Source organism: Aulostomus chinensis, chromosome 20, assembly GCF_037954235.1.
Source record: "Aulostomus chinensis isolate RoL2024-O1b breed Wild chromosome 20, RoL_Achi_v1.0, whole genome shotgun sequence".
Lineage (NCBI taxonomy): Eukaryota > Metazoa > Chordata > Actinopteri > Syngnathiformes > Aulostomidae > Aulostomus > Aulostomus chinensis.
The window spans coordinates 93716-109589 of record NC_141339.1 but is presented as its reverse complement, the minus strand read 5'-3'; the positions used below and the strand labels follow the sequence as shown (position 1 = coordinate 109589).

The window sequence follows — 15874 nt, the reverse complement described above, 5'->3', positions numbered from 1 at the left end:
GTTGTGATTATGTGTATCAGTACAATATTCTATTTGTTCAAATAAAAACAAGGGCATCTTTGAGTCAATGACACAGGAGAAAAATTTGGCCAAACTTGAAGAGATCCTTTGGTCAGTGGTGAGCCATGAGAGGCTAGAGTATATCTTATCAATACTGGTTCTACCAGAGCAGCTCAGAGCAACCTGTAATTTAGCAAGATTTGTTTTAGCTGTAGATGACCACTGTTGAACAATCATCCAAGAGGCATAAAATTAATGATTAACAAACTTGACCCAGTGTGTCAGAGTGTACATAAGATGAACATTTTCTTGTTAGTGCAATACCGCGACCCATTTTGCTTACTATTGCAATTATATGCTCTGTCCATGACAGTTGACTGTCAAGGACTATGCCCAGTAGTTTAGCCTTATCTACCTGTTGTATGGGCTTGCCGGCTATGGATAAGTTGGGTGTACAATTCAATTTGTGACGCGATCCAAAGACAATACTTTTAATTTTTGATATATTTAAGGCTAACTTGTTTGTTTTTGTCCAATTGTGAATTATTTTCAACTCACTTGACAAAACCTGATTTAATTCATGATGCGAGCTAGCAGTATCGTGTACAGTGGAATTGTCCGCATACCTCGTTATACATGTGTTACTCACAGCAGAGGGCAGGTCATTTGTAAAAATTGAGAACAGGAGAGGTCCAAAACAACTTCCCGGAGGAATCCCACATGCTAGCATACTACAGTTAGACAAACTACCATTACAAAAGACTTTCTGTGTTCTAGAAGAGAGATAGCTCCTCATCAGAGTGGAGGCAGTCTGGCTCTATCCGTAACAAATCAGCTCATCAAGTAGAACGTCATGATCAATGATGTCAAATGCGGCGCTGAAATCTGGCATAATTGCTACTGCTATTTAAAGGCATCGATCGCACCCAACCAATTATCCGTCATTTGAATAAGGACTGTAGCAGTCGAGTGATTCTTTCTGTAAGCATGTTGATATTTGGTAATCAGGCTATTGTGATTAAAATAGTCCTGCACCTGATTACAAAGAATTATCTCCATGACTTAACTGAGTACAGGAAGAATACTTATACTCAGACAGACAGACAGACAGATTACTTTATTAATCCCTTTTGGACGTTCCGCCAGGGAAATTGCAATCTCCTAAACATTCACAGCACTGTTGCCTTAAAGATAAAAAGAATAGACATAAATAGAACTGAATAGAAAAGAAAAGAAAACAAAGACTATATATATATATATAGTCTTTGTTTTCTTGTGCCTGAATGTGATTTGCATATGTGCATAGTAGCAGGAATAATAATAATAATATTAATTGTTATTATTATAACATAATAATGATAATATAATATAGTAATAATAATAGAAGCAGTAATAACAATGATGATGATGTAATATAATAATAATAATAATAATAGCAGTAGTAGTAACAACAACAACAATAATAATAGTAATAATAGCAGCAGTAGTAACAATAGTTACTACTGGTTTAGTTACTTGATTTCTTAACTTGTAGTATTTCGATCTGTCGTCCAATAAGCCTGATTTTACTGCTACTGCTTAAGCAACATCTCTCTGTCTCATTAAATTCTTTAAAGGCAAATCTATCCATGAGGCTGTTTTAGTTTTGGCTGTGAACCTTTTCATAGGTGGGTGTCTATTAACAATTTCCATAAATAATTTCATAAAAGTAGTTAGCGAGACATCTGGATCATCAATACTGTAAACAGCATCCCAATTCACATTTCTGACATCCCCCACAAAGTGATCCTTGACAAATCTATTATATAACCTCCTATAAACAACTCTAGCCTTTGCTTTTGGAATTTTAGCCTTTCTACTGAAGGCAGCTATATTGTGGTCGCTAAAACCAATTGGAACAGATACTATATTAGAACACGACTCAGGTACATTAGTATATACTGTATATATATCGTCAATACATGTGGAGGACGTGTGACCTGCTTGATTGGTGAAGACTCTGGTGGGAGAGGAGACAATTTGTGATATATTACATGCACTAATTAATGAAGATACGTTTTTCTTCCTTGGACAGTTGTTGTCAAGCCAGTCTATATTCATACCACGAAGCAAGTACATTTCACTGTTCACATCAGATACTCTGTCAATCATCTCACATAGTTGGGTGAGATAACCAGCATGAGCATCAGGAGGTCTGTAACAGCAGCCAATCACTATTGGCTTCAGATGGGGTGAATGTACCTGAGTCCACAATGCTTCTACATCGTCCACCATGAGATCAGAACGTAATTTAGCAGGAAAGTGGCTCTGTACAAAAATTGCAACACCCCCACCATGTAGATTCCTATCCCTTCTAAAGAGAGAGAAACCATTAACTAATAACTCATAGTTGGCAATAGACGAGTCTAAATGTGTCTCAGACACTGCCAATATATGGATAGAGTTATCACGCACCAGGTAATTCAGTTCATGTACCGTTTCTGTCGCACAGCCTCTGGAAAGTCTTCGTTCAGATAAATGGTTGCTCCTTTCAGATCTTTTTTGCCCTCTGCAGTACAGCCTCCCTGTCCTTAAACCTAAGGAATTTGACCACAATTGGACGTGGCCTGGTGTTGGTGCCTTTGGGTTTCCCAGTCCTATGCACTCACTCCAGACAAATCTTACTTTGGTCTAGATGTAGCTTCTCTTGTATCATTTGTCTCACTTTTTCTTCAGAGTCTTACCATCTCTCATTAGGAGACTCTGGAATACCATTCACCACAATGTTGTTTAGTCTCCGTTGGCTCTCAAGGTAGTCTGATTTTGAGTCTATCGTCAGTAGAACTTCAGCCAACTTGTGAGTGTCTTTTCAATAGACCCATAGTCAGCGGAGAGCTTTTTGTTGGACAATTGCATGTCATCTATCTCCTTTTGCGTGAATAGGAGGCTGAATTTTAGCTCTTGTACTTCCTTCATGAGTACATCCACTGTCTGGCCTGCCGCTTGATGCCCTGAGGGAGCCCGAGGGTTCAGGCGCTTCGGCCGCCCCGAGGAGAGAGAATCAGGAGCATACAGGGTGTAATAAAATAATAGTAACAGTAATGAGAATAAGATGAAGTTTGCACTGGAAATTGCTCGCACGCATTTCATGATGTTTCTGCACAACAATCAGTAATAATACATTATGTGGTCATTTACACTGAGACGTAGCTTTTTCATGCCCTGGTCCCGAATACCTTCTGTCTAACTTTGGCCTGTCTATCTGAGCATTTCTAAACGAGACCAAGTCAAACCTGGTATCAAGCAGGACCTGGTGTTCCAAACAACACCTCGTGACTGTGGTGAGGAAAACTGAGATCTTTATCAAAGTAGAGTTTGACGTTTACCCTTCCATGTAAAGAGGGTGACTTCCTCCCAGACCGAGACTGGAGGATGATCCCACAGGAGAGGAACCATTTTTGTCTTGGAGACTCTGTACCAGAGGTGTCAAACTCCAGCAAACATGGCCCACCCCACAATTTATAACAGCCCTCTGTATGATCAAATTGTAGCAAACTTCAGCCTGCAGGTTCATCATAGTTAGTTAAACCTGCGAGGGGAAACTCACATATTGCTATTGCTCTGCCTGATTTTTTGGTGCATAACTTCTAACACAGCTTTGAGAAAACCCCAGCAATGCAGCGATTTGAGTATCCATTGTGATAAAAATCCCAGGAAACTGCAAAGAAAAAGTCCCACTGACCTGAATGGGGACTTCTTGTCATAATGGTCCAGTCCACCCCTCTTTGGAGCTGCACCATTCTGTTATATTCTGACTCCTGATTTCAAGTTTGAATTGGTGAGAAGACTCTCAACATTCTTGGCCTATAAAACCATTTTGATATCTGTTACGGTTTATCCAAAATCACAGTTTAAGTTTGAGGACACTATGGCAGTTCCTGCTTTTACAGTGGGTATGATTGGTATACTGTAGCTAGAGTGGATGATGTCATCGCTAGAATGGGTTAGGGTTAGGGTTAGGGTTAATTTTAAAAAACAAAAACGTAAGAATACTTCTTGTGGTTGACAGTCTCCCAATTTTCACTGACTTTATAACTCTCATTTTCTGCCTTTGAGTAAATGACCACTTGAGACAGTGTAACCTCCCAAATTAGCATGCTAATGCTAATAATTTGGCGTTTTTGTCTATTTAACCCCTGAAGCACAACCTCACACCTTTCCTTTTAGTGTTGCCATGTGTGAGCATCAGCTTGCTAATATTCTGTGTGTGTTTGTGTGTGTGTGTGTGTGTGTGTGTGTGTGTGTATTTAATGCCAGAAACATGGCTTAAAAAAGCCGCAGCCTGGAAGGCTTATTGCAACCAATGTCTGCCATGGGTCTATTTCTACGGGAAATTTTCTAGTTATTATTGTTATAACGGCACAAAATGATAACCTGTGAATCCATTTTTATGTAGCCCATATGATTCCCCTTAGACTAGAGAAAGGCTATAAGTTCGTCTTAAACCTATTTGTTTGAGTTGTTCAGAACCATCAATTCTCTACTAAAATAATACCATGTAATGCAACTTTTTTAACACCTTGAATAACTTCAGACAGACACCAGCACATGAATTTTGGAAATAGTAAATGTGTTAAATGTAATGGTTGCGAAGAGGTAGTTGAGTTTTAGGGAAAAGGGAATAGGGACACATCAAAATAACAAACAATGCAATTGGCTTTACCCAAAAATACACAATAAAGTGCAAAACAAAAAACAATTACACTACTTAGTGCAAATGACTATCAGTTCTTTCTTTTTTAACCAATCATGAAATACCTTCAATCAAAATGAATCATGAACCAGTACCTTAAATGAAATACCTGTTTTGTATATGTATCCTATTTATTGTAAACAATTAAGTACTTCTTTTTAGCCAACTAGATTACCTTTTAAACAATCTGAGTACCTCTTTTAACTTGTTACCTATTTAATTAATTAACCTATTTTAAACCATTAAATTATTGCTTTTAAATAACCAGAGTACCTGTTTTTTAAACCAGATCTATTTCAAACCCTGATATAAATTAAATGTTTTAAATCCTTTTAGGTATCAAAATACCTCCTCACAAAAATAAATAACTCAGGTCTCAAAATACCTCCTCACAAAAATAAATGAAATATAAACCTTATGAAATGTTTCACAAAATACAATACCTTTTAAGTACAACCCCAAAATACTTCAAAATGATTTATCAAAAACCTTTAAAGTGCACTGTTAATATTCCTAAACTGGCATCTAATGAAACGAGACCAAACAAAAACCCACCCACGTTGCAGGCCTGTTATGATTACTGCGGTCCAAAAAATGGCGTCCTTGACGAGGGTTACTCACAGTTCCAGGAGAAAACTTTCACTTCCTTTACTAACACTTGAAACAGTTGCGGTGGACACGTGATGCTCCGGTATCGAGTCAAGTCTCCAGACTTCGATCCAATGTCTTTATAGAAAGGGAATAAGTCTCTGAACTCTCACCCACTGTGAGATCCCGTACTCTCCTTCAACTAAGAGACGTAGCTTGCCGTTGCTAACAAGCACGCTGCACTGACACCGAAGGTCCGTCTGGAGGATAGCTACTAGCTTAGCTAACTAGCTGCTACATACACTGACTGTGGGGTGATCCAGCACGCTCTGTCCGACACATACGGGCGCTCCACAGTTCACAGTTCAGTTGTGTGTCACACTGAAAACTATACTAATGTTCAGAACAAAAAACTGTTTGTCACGTTCTTTCTTACTGTTACTTTTCATTCATAAAATTCTCCGTCCACATGTTACACCTGTTGCATCTTCATCATCCTCGTTCCTTCCCACAATTTCCTCTGCCTCCTGTCTCTACTTCCTGTCACCTGACATTCTCCTGACACTGTGATTCATTCTCCCTCTTCTTCGTTGGTGAAAACACAGTTGTACACAAAATACATTACAGAAACACTTCAAGATAAACCCAAAAAATAAACGAAACATAACACTACAGTTACATTCGTTTGTAAACACTTCTTTAGGTAAAACAAGAAATACTATAAAGTTAACTCTTAGTTTGAAATAACTCTTTTTACGCTGAAACTGTAAGCGCAGGGTTACACCGATCTTAGAGGCCAATGTGCCACCAGAAGGGTGAGTGTTTGAGCCGAAATAGTAAAGGGTTAAAAATCTGTCATGATCACAAACCGCTGGATGCCAGCACAGTTAGATTGTCACAATGTTGTTTGTTTTACTTTCAGTAACCCTAATACCACCATAAATGCCAAATCATTGTTTCCTTATAGTTTAAAGGCTGTTTTTTTGCTCCTGAGTGAAGGTTGTAGAAGCCAGACAGTCGATGTTCCTCTTTCCTGATCAGAACATGGCAAACTCTCAGACACACAGCTAAATGTTTCAGTAACTGATCAAGAGACAAAAGCTTTCCCAGCATCAAAATATCCCACATTACATTTCCCTTGACAAAATGTAAAAATCTAAGCGCTATAAGGGAGTACAGGACACATCTGACTCAGACTGCTGTTTGAGAATTTTAATATCAATGGACAAGCTATAGATATGAATATTAATTCAGATCAGCATAAACAACCGTCTTTGCTGTGTTTATCTGATCTGTAACCAGCTGACTGGTGAGGCAGGTGAGCAGTTTTCAGTGTGTGACTTGGTCAAAGGTCAAGTTATTGAGGGAACTTGCCCACCCTGCTCTCAGACCTCCCTGAATCCTTCCATGTTGCAGCAAATGTAAATGTTGTGACATCAGCACTGAGACACTTGCTCGCTGCAGTGTCGTCTTGCAGGATATTTGCATGCTGCACCACTATCTTTTCGACTTCCTGTGTGTTCCAGCAGCTCACGTTGCTTCAGATGATCGAACAGGTTGTTGTGGTGCTGTATTTATCGATGCGAGGCTTCGACAGTTTGATGTTCAGAGTTTTTAGTGGCACTATCCAAACTCCATTTTAGAACCTCTGTTCTACAATGTGTTCATCCTTGCTGTTTCTCTGCCTTCATGATTACCTCTAGCCTGGCAGCCTAGCCACTGTGAATGTAAACACAATGGAGAGCTCGCACTCCCTAAGCCACAACTCACAGCTACTTTTCACAACGATAGAGTGCTGTGTCATAACAGTGAACAAAACCAATTATGGAACATTTTATCAAACTTCTATCAAGAATGTTTCTGTTGCAATAATTATTTCTGTTTTATCACCCAGACATTACTACTACATTACGACACATCTGAGTTTAGCAGCTGAAAACTTTGCAGTTTAGCTATCTGATTGGTTGCATTGAGAAGTCTAACTGTGTATTATCCACATATTTCATGGAAATTCTGAAATACTTGCAATTATACCCTTTAACAAATTAAACAGTGGTGTAACTGACTTTTACATGGTGATACAGTTACGTGATGCTTTTTAACAGGTAACTGTAAGAGGATACATTTATAAAGTAACCCTCCCAGCTCTGCCAGGTTGATCTTATCCAATTAAGATGTGATAGTAACACATTGCTCTGCTGTTATCAGCTGATGCAATGTCATCGTCTCAGACCCTCCTCATCAGCAATGCACACTAGTTATGCTGCTTGAGCTGAAGATGGGCTGTGTCAGGGTGGCTCAATGGAATGCTCATCCTCATGTGGAGGATGTCACTGCCTGCATGACAGTTTTTTGTGAAGACAGGATGATCCACTCACTGAAATATTCTGCTCCCTCTCCTCTCACTGGTCTTGAGCTTTGCCACATCAGCATCCGTTACTCCTGCCAGGCATTTGTTAATGGAAACATTCTTGTGTTGACTCCATTCAAAATGTTCTTCTGATAGACACTGTTTGTGCAGTAAAAAGGTGCATACTTTTCAAACATGTTACGACATGGTAAGAGAAAACAGAGGGGGCTTGTAGTCTCCCAAGGCTACCTGGCTGCCCATGATCTCGTGACATCATGGCAGACAAGCTATCTTGATTCCAGAGAGGACCTGGACTGTCTGTGGAGGCGGGACCCCAGAAATGTAATTTTATAGAGCATAGTGTGATTATTATTGACAGGCTGTAGCATGGTCGTGCAGTATCAGCCTATGTTAAAGCATGTGATGGATGTGATTGAGTGCATGTGATATATTGTATGTGATAACATGTTAAACTAACACGTTAAATATGTAAGACATATGCTTTCCCCCAATTTTATGTCATGTAATTGAAAAAGCTGTTTTGGAGTATTTACATGTAGTCTGAGATGCAAACCCGATGAACACTGTCATGTGAACCTCATCATGTCAACATCATCATGTGAACCCTGTCATGTTAGCCCTGTCATGGTAACCATGTAATATGATCCGTCACATTAACCTTGTCACGCTAACCTCATTACATTAACCTCACAATGTGAACCCTGTCATTGACTGCGCCATGTGAACCTCATCAGGTGAAAACTCTCATTTAAACCACATTATGTGAACCACATCATGTGAATCCTGTCATGTGACCCACATCATGTGAATCCTGTCATGTGGACCACATCCTGTGAATCCTGTCATGTGAACCACATCATGTGAATCCTGTCATGTGAATCACATCCTGTGAATCCTGTCATGTGGACCACATCCTGTGAATCCTGTCATGTGGACCACATCCTGTGAATCCTGTCATGTGAATCACATCATGTGAATCCTGTCATGTGGACCACATCCTGTGAATCCTGTCATGTGAATCACATCCTGTGAATCCTGTCATGTGGACCACATCCTGTGAATCCTGTCATGTGAATCACATCATGTGAATCCTGTCATGTGGACCACATCCTGTGAATCCTGTCATGTGAATCACATCCTGTGAATCCTGTCATGTGAATCACATCCTGTGAATCCTGTCATGTGAATCACATCCTGTGAATCCTGTCATGTGAATCACATCCTGTGAATCCTGTCATGTGGACCACATCCTGTGAATCCTGTCATGTGAATCACATCATGTGAATCCTGTCATGTGAATCACATCCTGTGAATCCTGTCATGTGGACCACATCATGTGAATCCTGTCATGTGAACCACATCCTGTGAATCCTGTCATGTGAATCCTGTCATGTGAACCACGTCATGTGAATCCTGTCATGTGAACTACGTCATGTGAATCCTGTCATGTGGACCACATTGTGTGAATCCTGTCATGTAGACCGTGGCATTTGAACCTCAATAAATTGACAGAAATTTCCTCAAAAGGCAGAGTGGCTCTGAGGTAGGGTGGCCGTCTAGCAACGGAAGTCGCTGGTTCAATCCTCACTTCTCCCGGTGACCATGTCGCAGTACCCTTGCAAGATACTGAACCCATAATTGCTCCTGATGAGGAGGGTGGCAGGCGGCATGGTGGAGCAGTGGTCCTCCCTGTGGCCCCCCAGCAAGAAGGTTGAGGGTGGAGCCCCGGCTGCAGCACGGGGTCTTTCTGTGTGAGTCTCCATGTTCTCCCTGTTCCTGCTGGGTTCTCTCTGGTACTCCAGCTTCCTCCACAGTCCAAAGACATCAAGAGGGGACCAGGTTAATCCAGGCTCTAAATTGACCGTAGGCGTGGCTGGGAGAGCCAATGGTTGTCTGTCTCTATGTGTTGGCCCTGCCATGGACTGGTGACCCGTCAGGGTGAACCCCGCCTCTCGGCTGTAGCCGCTGGGATAGGCTCCACCCCCCGCGACCCTTTATAGGAATAAGCGAAAGACAATGGTGTAATGGCGTAATAAGGTGAATTCACTATTTCCTCCCATAGTTCTGCACTTTTTCCTGTAGTCCCATCTGTCAGAGAAGAGAACACTGAGTGGGACAAGTGACAGCAGTGGGGGTCTGGCTCTGCTCGTCTTTGTAACAACAGCAGAGCCTCAAGTACAGTTGTGTTCCTTGATCGCACTGTTACTTTTTCTGGCTGAGGTGTAGTACGGCTGTGGAGCGATTAGATAAGATTTGGATTCACAGCGTGATTTACTGTGCTGGATAGCCACTGCGGGGATGCTGCAGCTCAAATGGTGAAATTGGTGTCACACATTTCAGGTCTTGATTTCATGATAAGCGTCTCGCAGCGGCGCTTGCAGCTGGTAGAGAAGTTGATGGAGATTCCCCATAGGGGGACAGAGGTTGTGGATTAGCCTGCACATACATCCCTGTCATCACTGATGCAGCTGAAGTGTCTATCAGCTTCGATTGTCTTCAGGGATGTGACGTCTCCTGGTGCCTCCCTGTGTCTGGTCATCTGAGGAGATGCAGCTCAGCTCATTTGTGCAGTCTTCACTCTTGAACTTTGGAACTGCTTGCCTGCACGTCATGTCAGTTGCTCAGCCTCAAACAGTCCATTTTCTCGACGTAGTAATGAAAGGCTGTGGGACTGAAGATGCGTGTTTTATAAAGTTTTGATACTTGAGAGATATGACAATTCATCGCCAATGGCTTGATTCTCCTCCATTTTTTGGTCTTGTCAGGTAAGGAATAGAAGGAATGCTTAGTATTAGTTTCCTGTCTATCTTCTGGGACTGGCTGATTGGGTGGTCTGCTCACTTCCTTTCTCCAGGGTGCATGAAGAGCTGCTCCTCCTCCCTTGCTCTGGTTACTGATTCAAACCCAACTTCCTCCAGACACCAACCCTGAGCAAGACACTGAACCCTTAATTTCTCCTGATAGGGTTCCACCATCAGTCGTTGATTTCGTCCATCTACCCTTGTGGTGGCACACATCGGTGCCTGTGTTATAAGAACATTGTACTCAGGGTCCGTGGAGTGGGAGTTTGTGGTGGTCCTGTAGGGAGCTTCAACTGTCTTCTCTGGAGGGCTAAAAAGCAAGCAAAATGGGGGGTGGTGGGCCAAACACGAACACACATTATGTTGTTTTTAATGCCTTTTTTCTGTGTTAACTGTGTCTGGTCCATTTTCATTTTTTCTGACTCTGCCAAACCGTCGGTGTCACTGCCTGATCAAATTATGCAGAAAATATATTACAAAAGATATAGACAAAGACCTATTATTATTAGAGATGCTACATATTTAATTATATAATAAATATTATTATTTTTATTTTATTTTATTTTATTTTATTTTATTATTATAAATATTTCCACGTTTGAGTCCTGGCCATACCAGGTCAATTCCCCTGCCATCACAGAAATGTATACGAGGATAATACTCCTCTGGAGGGTAGAACTTATTCCTCTGTACTTGTGACAACAGCCCTGCAAGAGTCAGGTCTATTTGGTTTTATTGTCTGGTTTGATTCTCTTTCCTTTACCAGTGAATGATGTGGAGGAGAGTGAAGGGCTGCCGTCACTGGACAAACCGGGTTGGTACTCCCAGGGCAACTGGCCGCACCTCCATGAGCTGCTCAAGACCATGACAGGAAAACCCGATCCCAAGGTACACAAGCTGTCAATCATCCAGGTGGAGAACAGCCCAGTCTGCCTGTGATCTTGACTCCATGTCTGGTTTTTGGCTGAGACTAAAAGAGACAAGGTTTTCCTGCTAAATCATTTCAGGAGCTTCACACTGGTGTGATGCAGAGAAAGAACGTGGCTGCTGGCAGGGTTGTCAACAGGGCAGCTAGGTGCCAACACTGGCAGCTAACTAACAGTCGTTCCTGTTCTTCATCTACTTCTTCCTGCTGCTCCAGTGTCTCCTCGTGCACATTTTAAGTCCAGCCGTATTTTACATTTTCACATGTCAATAAATTATCCATCTTGCAATCTCTGTTGAAGCAGTCTGCTGCTGCAGGTAAGACCTCAGTGGGTGGTTACAAATGTTGCATGCCTGTTTGGTAGGGCAAACAGGCATGCAACATTTGTAGCAGGGAGAGCAAGCCAGCTTGATGGGGGACTGGATGGTAGACTGGTTCATGGGAGGGGAGGCAGGGAGAGCAAGCCAGCTTGATGGGGGACTGGATGGTAGACTGGTTCATGGGAGGGGAGGCAGGGAGAGCAAGCCAGCTTGATGGGGGACTGGATGGTAGACTGGTTCATGGGAGGGGAGGCAGGGAGAGCAAGCCAGCTTGATGGGGGACTGGATGGCAGACTGGTTCATGGGAGGGGAGGCAGGGAGAGCAAGCCAGCTTGATGGGGGACTGGATGGCAGACTGGTTCATGGGAGGGCAGGCAGGGAGAGCAAGCCAGCTTGATGGGGGACTGGATGGTAGACTGGTTCATGGGAGGGGAGGCAGGGAGAGCAAGCCAGCTTGATGGGGGACTGGATGGCAGACTGGTTCATGGGAGGGCAGGCAGGGAGAGCAAGCCAGCTTGATGGGGGACTGGATGGTAGACTGGTTCATGGGAGGGCAGGCAGGGAGAGCAAGCCAGCTTGATGGGGGACTGGATGGCAGACTTTTAGGCAAAGATACTCTTCCTTAGACATGTTATAGTGTGTGGCAGTCGTAGTAGTAGTATGTATACGTGTAGTATGTCACAGCAAACAGCTGTAGCTATTAGCTGGACAGGGAAGTTGGAAGTTGTTCCCCATTGTTCCCCTCCCTCGCTCTCTCTCTCTCTCTCTCTCTCTCTCTCTCTAGCGAGAGAGAGGGGGGGCAGTTTCAGTTCCTGATGTAGACGTGAAATGAACAGCTATCTGTCCTTAGAACCTGAGTTCCCCAGATGATGCACCCGTCACCGAAAATGAATTAATTAGGAAAATGTAAATTCAACATCAGAATAGGAGAGTTAGATTCCCCCATCAGTCTCTTAGTGAAGTGTTCTACTGTGATGAGCCAGTGAGGGGCAGCAGGATTCACTCATTCACTTATTTACACATTCACAGACCTTAACATTGGCAGATAAGAGCACCACCATGTTCTCTTTGTTTAACAGTGAGGCTTTTACCATACACATATTACTGGGTGTTGTGTTGTCTTCAACACCACTAAAACATCTCCAGAGCTAGCTGGGTTGGCTCTGGCTACCTTTTTCTCCTACGGCCTTTTTAAAACGAATAAATTAATGAGGACTTTGATTCTTTCTCCTAGTTATGTTCTTCATCATGTCCTCCTTTCTGTCTTTAATGGCAGCCTGATTGTAAATGCTGCCAATTTCGTAATAAGTTATTCAACTGCAGTGATCCAACAAGAATCCTGATGTCACTGATCAGGATCAGATGGACTGACAACCCTGCCTCCATGAACCACTCATCATCATCTTTGCCCCTCCCCCTCCCTGGCCTCAATGCCCCCTGTGTTCCAGAGCCCCGTGGAGAAAGCCTTTGTGGAATTCCTAGTCAACCTGCTGTTCTAGCAGCTTTACAGCTTATTGGCCCTTCTGAGTTGTGATTCCTCTCCACTTTCACCTGACAGGACCACTGCAGGTAGCTGAATGGGAGCTTTCAGGGTTAGGAAGGTTTGAGTGCTGCCTCATGGAATCATTGCCATAAAGAGACTTCAGTAATGCTCTGGGACTTAGAACCTGGTGCTGCCATTGTTTGCCACATTGAAAAGATCCAGATGAATACGTTTCAGGTGGCTCTGGATCTGTCAGTTCAAAAATCTCCCATTTCCAGTGATTTACCCTTTTTTATGATTATGATTTCTAATGTTCTGCAGGCTCTTAGAGGTGGATGTGCATCATTCTAGCACATGATCATACCTTTTTCAGGAGACAGAATTATTTCACAAAGGTAGTTCAGGGGACTCCTTTGCACCTGAGCTAAATCTGGAAACAGTTTTGCACATGTCAACAACCAGAGAACCAGCTCTGGACCCAGATAATTGCTCCACCAATATTGCTAGTCTGGAACTAAAGTGATTGTCACCAACAAGCCCACCAACAGATGGACTGCAATCTTAAAATAAACAGAACATCTTGCCCATGTAATCCAAAGAAGACAAAGAAAACCAAGGCAACCTCAGCAATGATGCAAGCTGCCAAACCAGACGCAGCACCACCAGTGAAGATGTAGTGCACTGAGACAGATCCATTGACAGTATGTGGCTCTGTAGTGGAATAGCAGATGTGTTCTTAGAAAGTTCTAGCAACAGGTTGGCATGATGCAGCGAGTTTGCGTGGTTTCGGAAGTCTAGTGGCCATCTACTAACCAAATGCAGGTTTACTCCCTGCTCCCCCTCAGGGACTTTGTCAAAGTTTCCTCAAGCATGATTCTGAACCTCTGGTTAATCCTGACTGCAGTGAATTAGGCAACATTGTGAAATGCTTTGCGTGCTGAGGGTGAGGGTTAGGGTTAGGTTATGAGCGATTTATGTGTGAGGACACAACCAGTCAGACCTCTTCTCCTTTAGCTGGCTGACTTTGGGGTCCTCCAACCCACCACCGCTGCTTATCACTCTGAGCCAATTTTTTCTTCTTAATCTTGATGCCAGAAGAAAGGCCAAGAAAAGGATTTTCTTACTCAACTCTGGCACTCCATGCGGCTTCTCAACCTCACCTCCATAAAGGTTCAATTTTTTGCCATCTTCCTGTCAGCCTTTGTCATGTTTTGTGATTGGGAAGGGAGGGGCCTGTTCACACTCATCAGATTATTCAGATTGGGAGTTTCGGTTTCAAAATCTAACTTTGATCAGGACGTACAATGGAAATGTGTGCATGCAGATCCATATATGTGATTTGTGTGTGTGTGTGTGTGTGCGCGCATACAGGTCTGAATCTCATACCCACTAAAAACACTCCCTGATTTTGGTATAGCAATTTTAGCCTATACAAGGAGGATACTGATCAACATTATACTCTGTAGTTCTGACCCCTAACCATGAGCAACCCAGTCCAGGCACATGGAGGTTTGATCTGGTCTTGTTCATAAAACAGTTGAACTCCCCAACACCTAAAAACACTTCTAAACATACACGTACCTGGTCAGTGTTTGACGAGCAGCCCACTGAAAACCTCATCACTCGTTATGGCCAGCATGGCTCAGGGGTAGAGTGGCCGTCTAGCAACCAAAGGGTTGCTGGTTCGATTCTCGACCCTGGTGACCATGTCCAAGTGTCCTTGAGAAAGATACTGAACCCATAATTGCTCCAGATGAGTAGGTTGGTGCTTGCATGGCAGCGCCACCGTGTGTGTGTGTGTGTGTGTGTGTGTGTGTGTGTGTGTGTGTGTGTGTGTGTGTGTGTGTGTGTGTGTGTGTGTGTGTGTGTGTGTGTGTGTGTGTGTGTGAGAACGGGTGTTTGAGTCCATTTACCGCTATCTCACTCTGAAAAGGTCACAATGTCTGCTTGTCAGGACAGATTAAAACATGATTTGTTTCCATCCAAACGAATGGTCTTGTTCCACTAAAATACAGAGTAGCACACAAGTGCTCTACTCTTCTGCAGTAGAGAAAATGTGTAATCAAACATGATTTACTGATGTCAGGCATCTGTATCTATGTAGTAAATCTGCTCGTGTTGAATCTTAATAACAACACTGTTGATTCATCCCTGAATGGGCCTCGAGCAGGGGTTTGGACTGCCATGCCGGCCATGATGATATAATTACACAGGTCAGTCAAATGTTTATCATACTAAGCTCATGACTTTTACACTTTTGGGGTAAAAAGAACAGCTGTGGGCGGCACTGCCGCCTCACTGCAAGAAGGTTCCGGGTTCGAGTCACGGCTCGGGCACGGGATGTTTTTGTGTGAGTCTCCATGTTCTCCCTGTGCCTGCGTGGGTTCTCTCCGGTACTCCAGCTTCCTCCCACCATCCAAACACATGCAACTGGGGACTGGGCTACCTGGATATTCTAGATTGACCGTAGGTGTGAATGTGAGTGTGAATGGTTGTTTGTCTGTATGTGTTGGCCCTGCAATGGACTGGCAAACTGTCCAGGGTGAACCCCGCCTCTCACCCGTAGCCGCTGGGATAGCCCCCCCCCCCCCCCCCCCCCGCGACCCTTAACAGGAATAAGCGGAAGAAAATGGATGGATGGAGAACAGCTGTGG

General features: G+C 43.1%; 1 protein-coding gene across 2 annotated transcripts in view; it reads left to right on the top strand.

The window, feature by feature from the left end:
- nt5dc1 (5'-nucleotidase domain containing 1) overlaps positions 1 to 15874 on the top strand; it is a 64683-nt gene that overhangs the window by 38916 nt on the left and 9893 nt on the right. For both annotated transcript variants that reach the window (XM_086189192.1, XM_086189191.1), the window contains exon 9: positions 11259 to 11380. In XM_086189192.1, coding sequence (XP_086045318.1) covers positions 11259 to 11380 — 122 coding nt within the window. The remainder of the gene's footprint in view (positions 1 to 11258; positions 11381 to 15874) is intronic.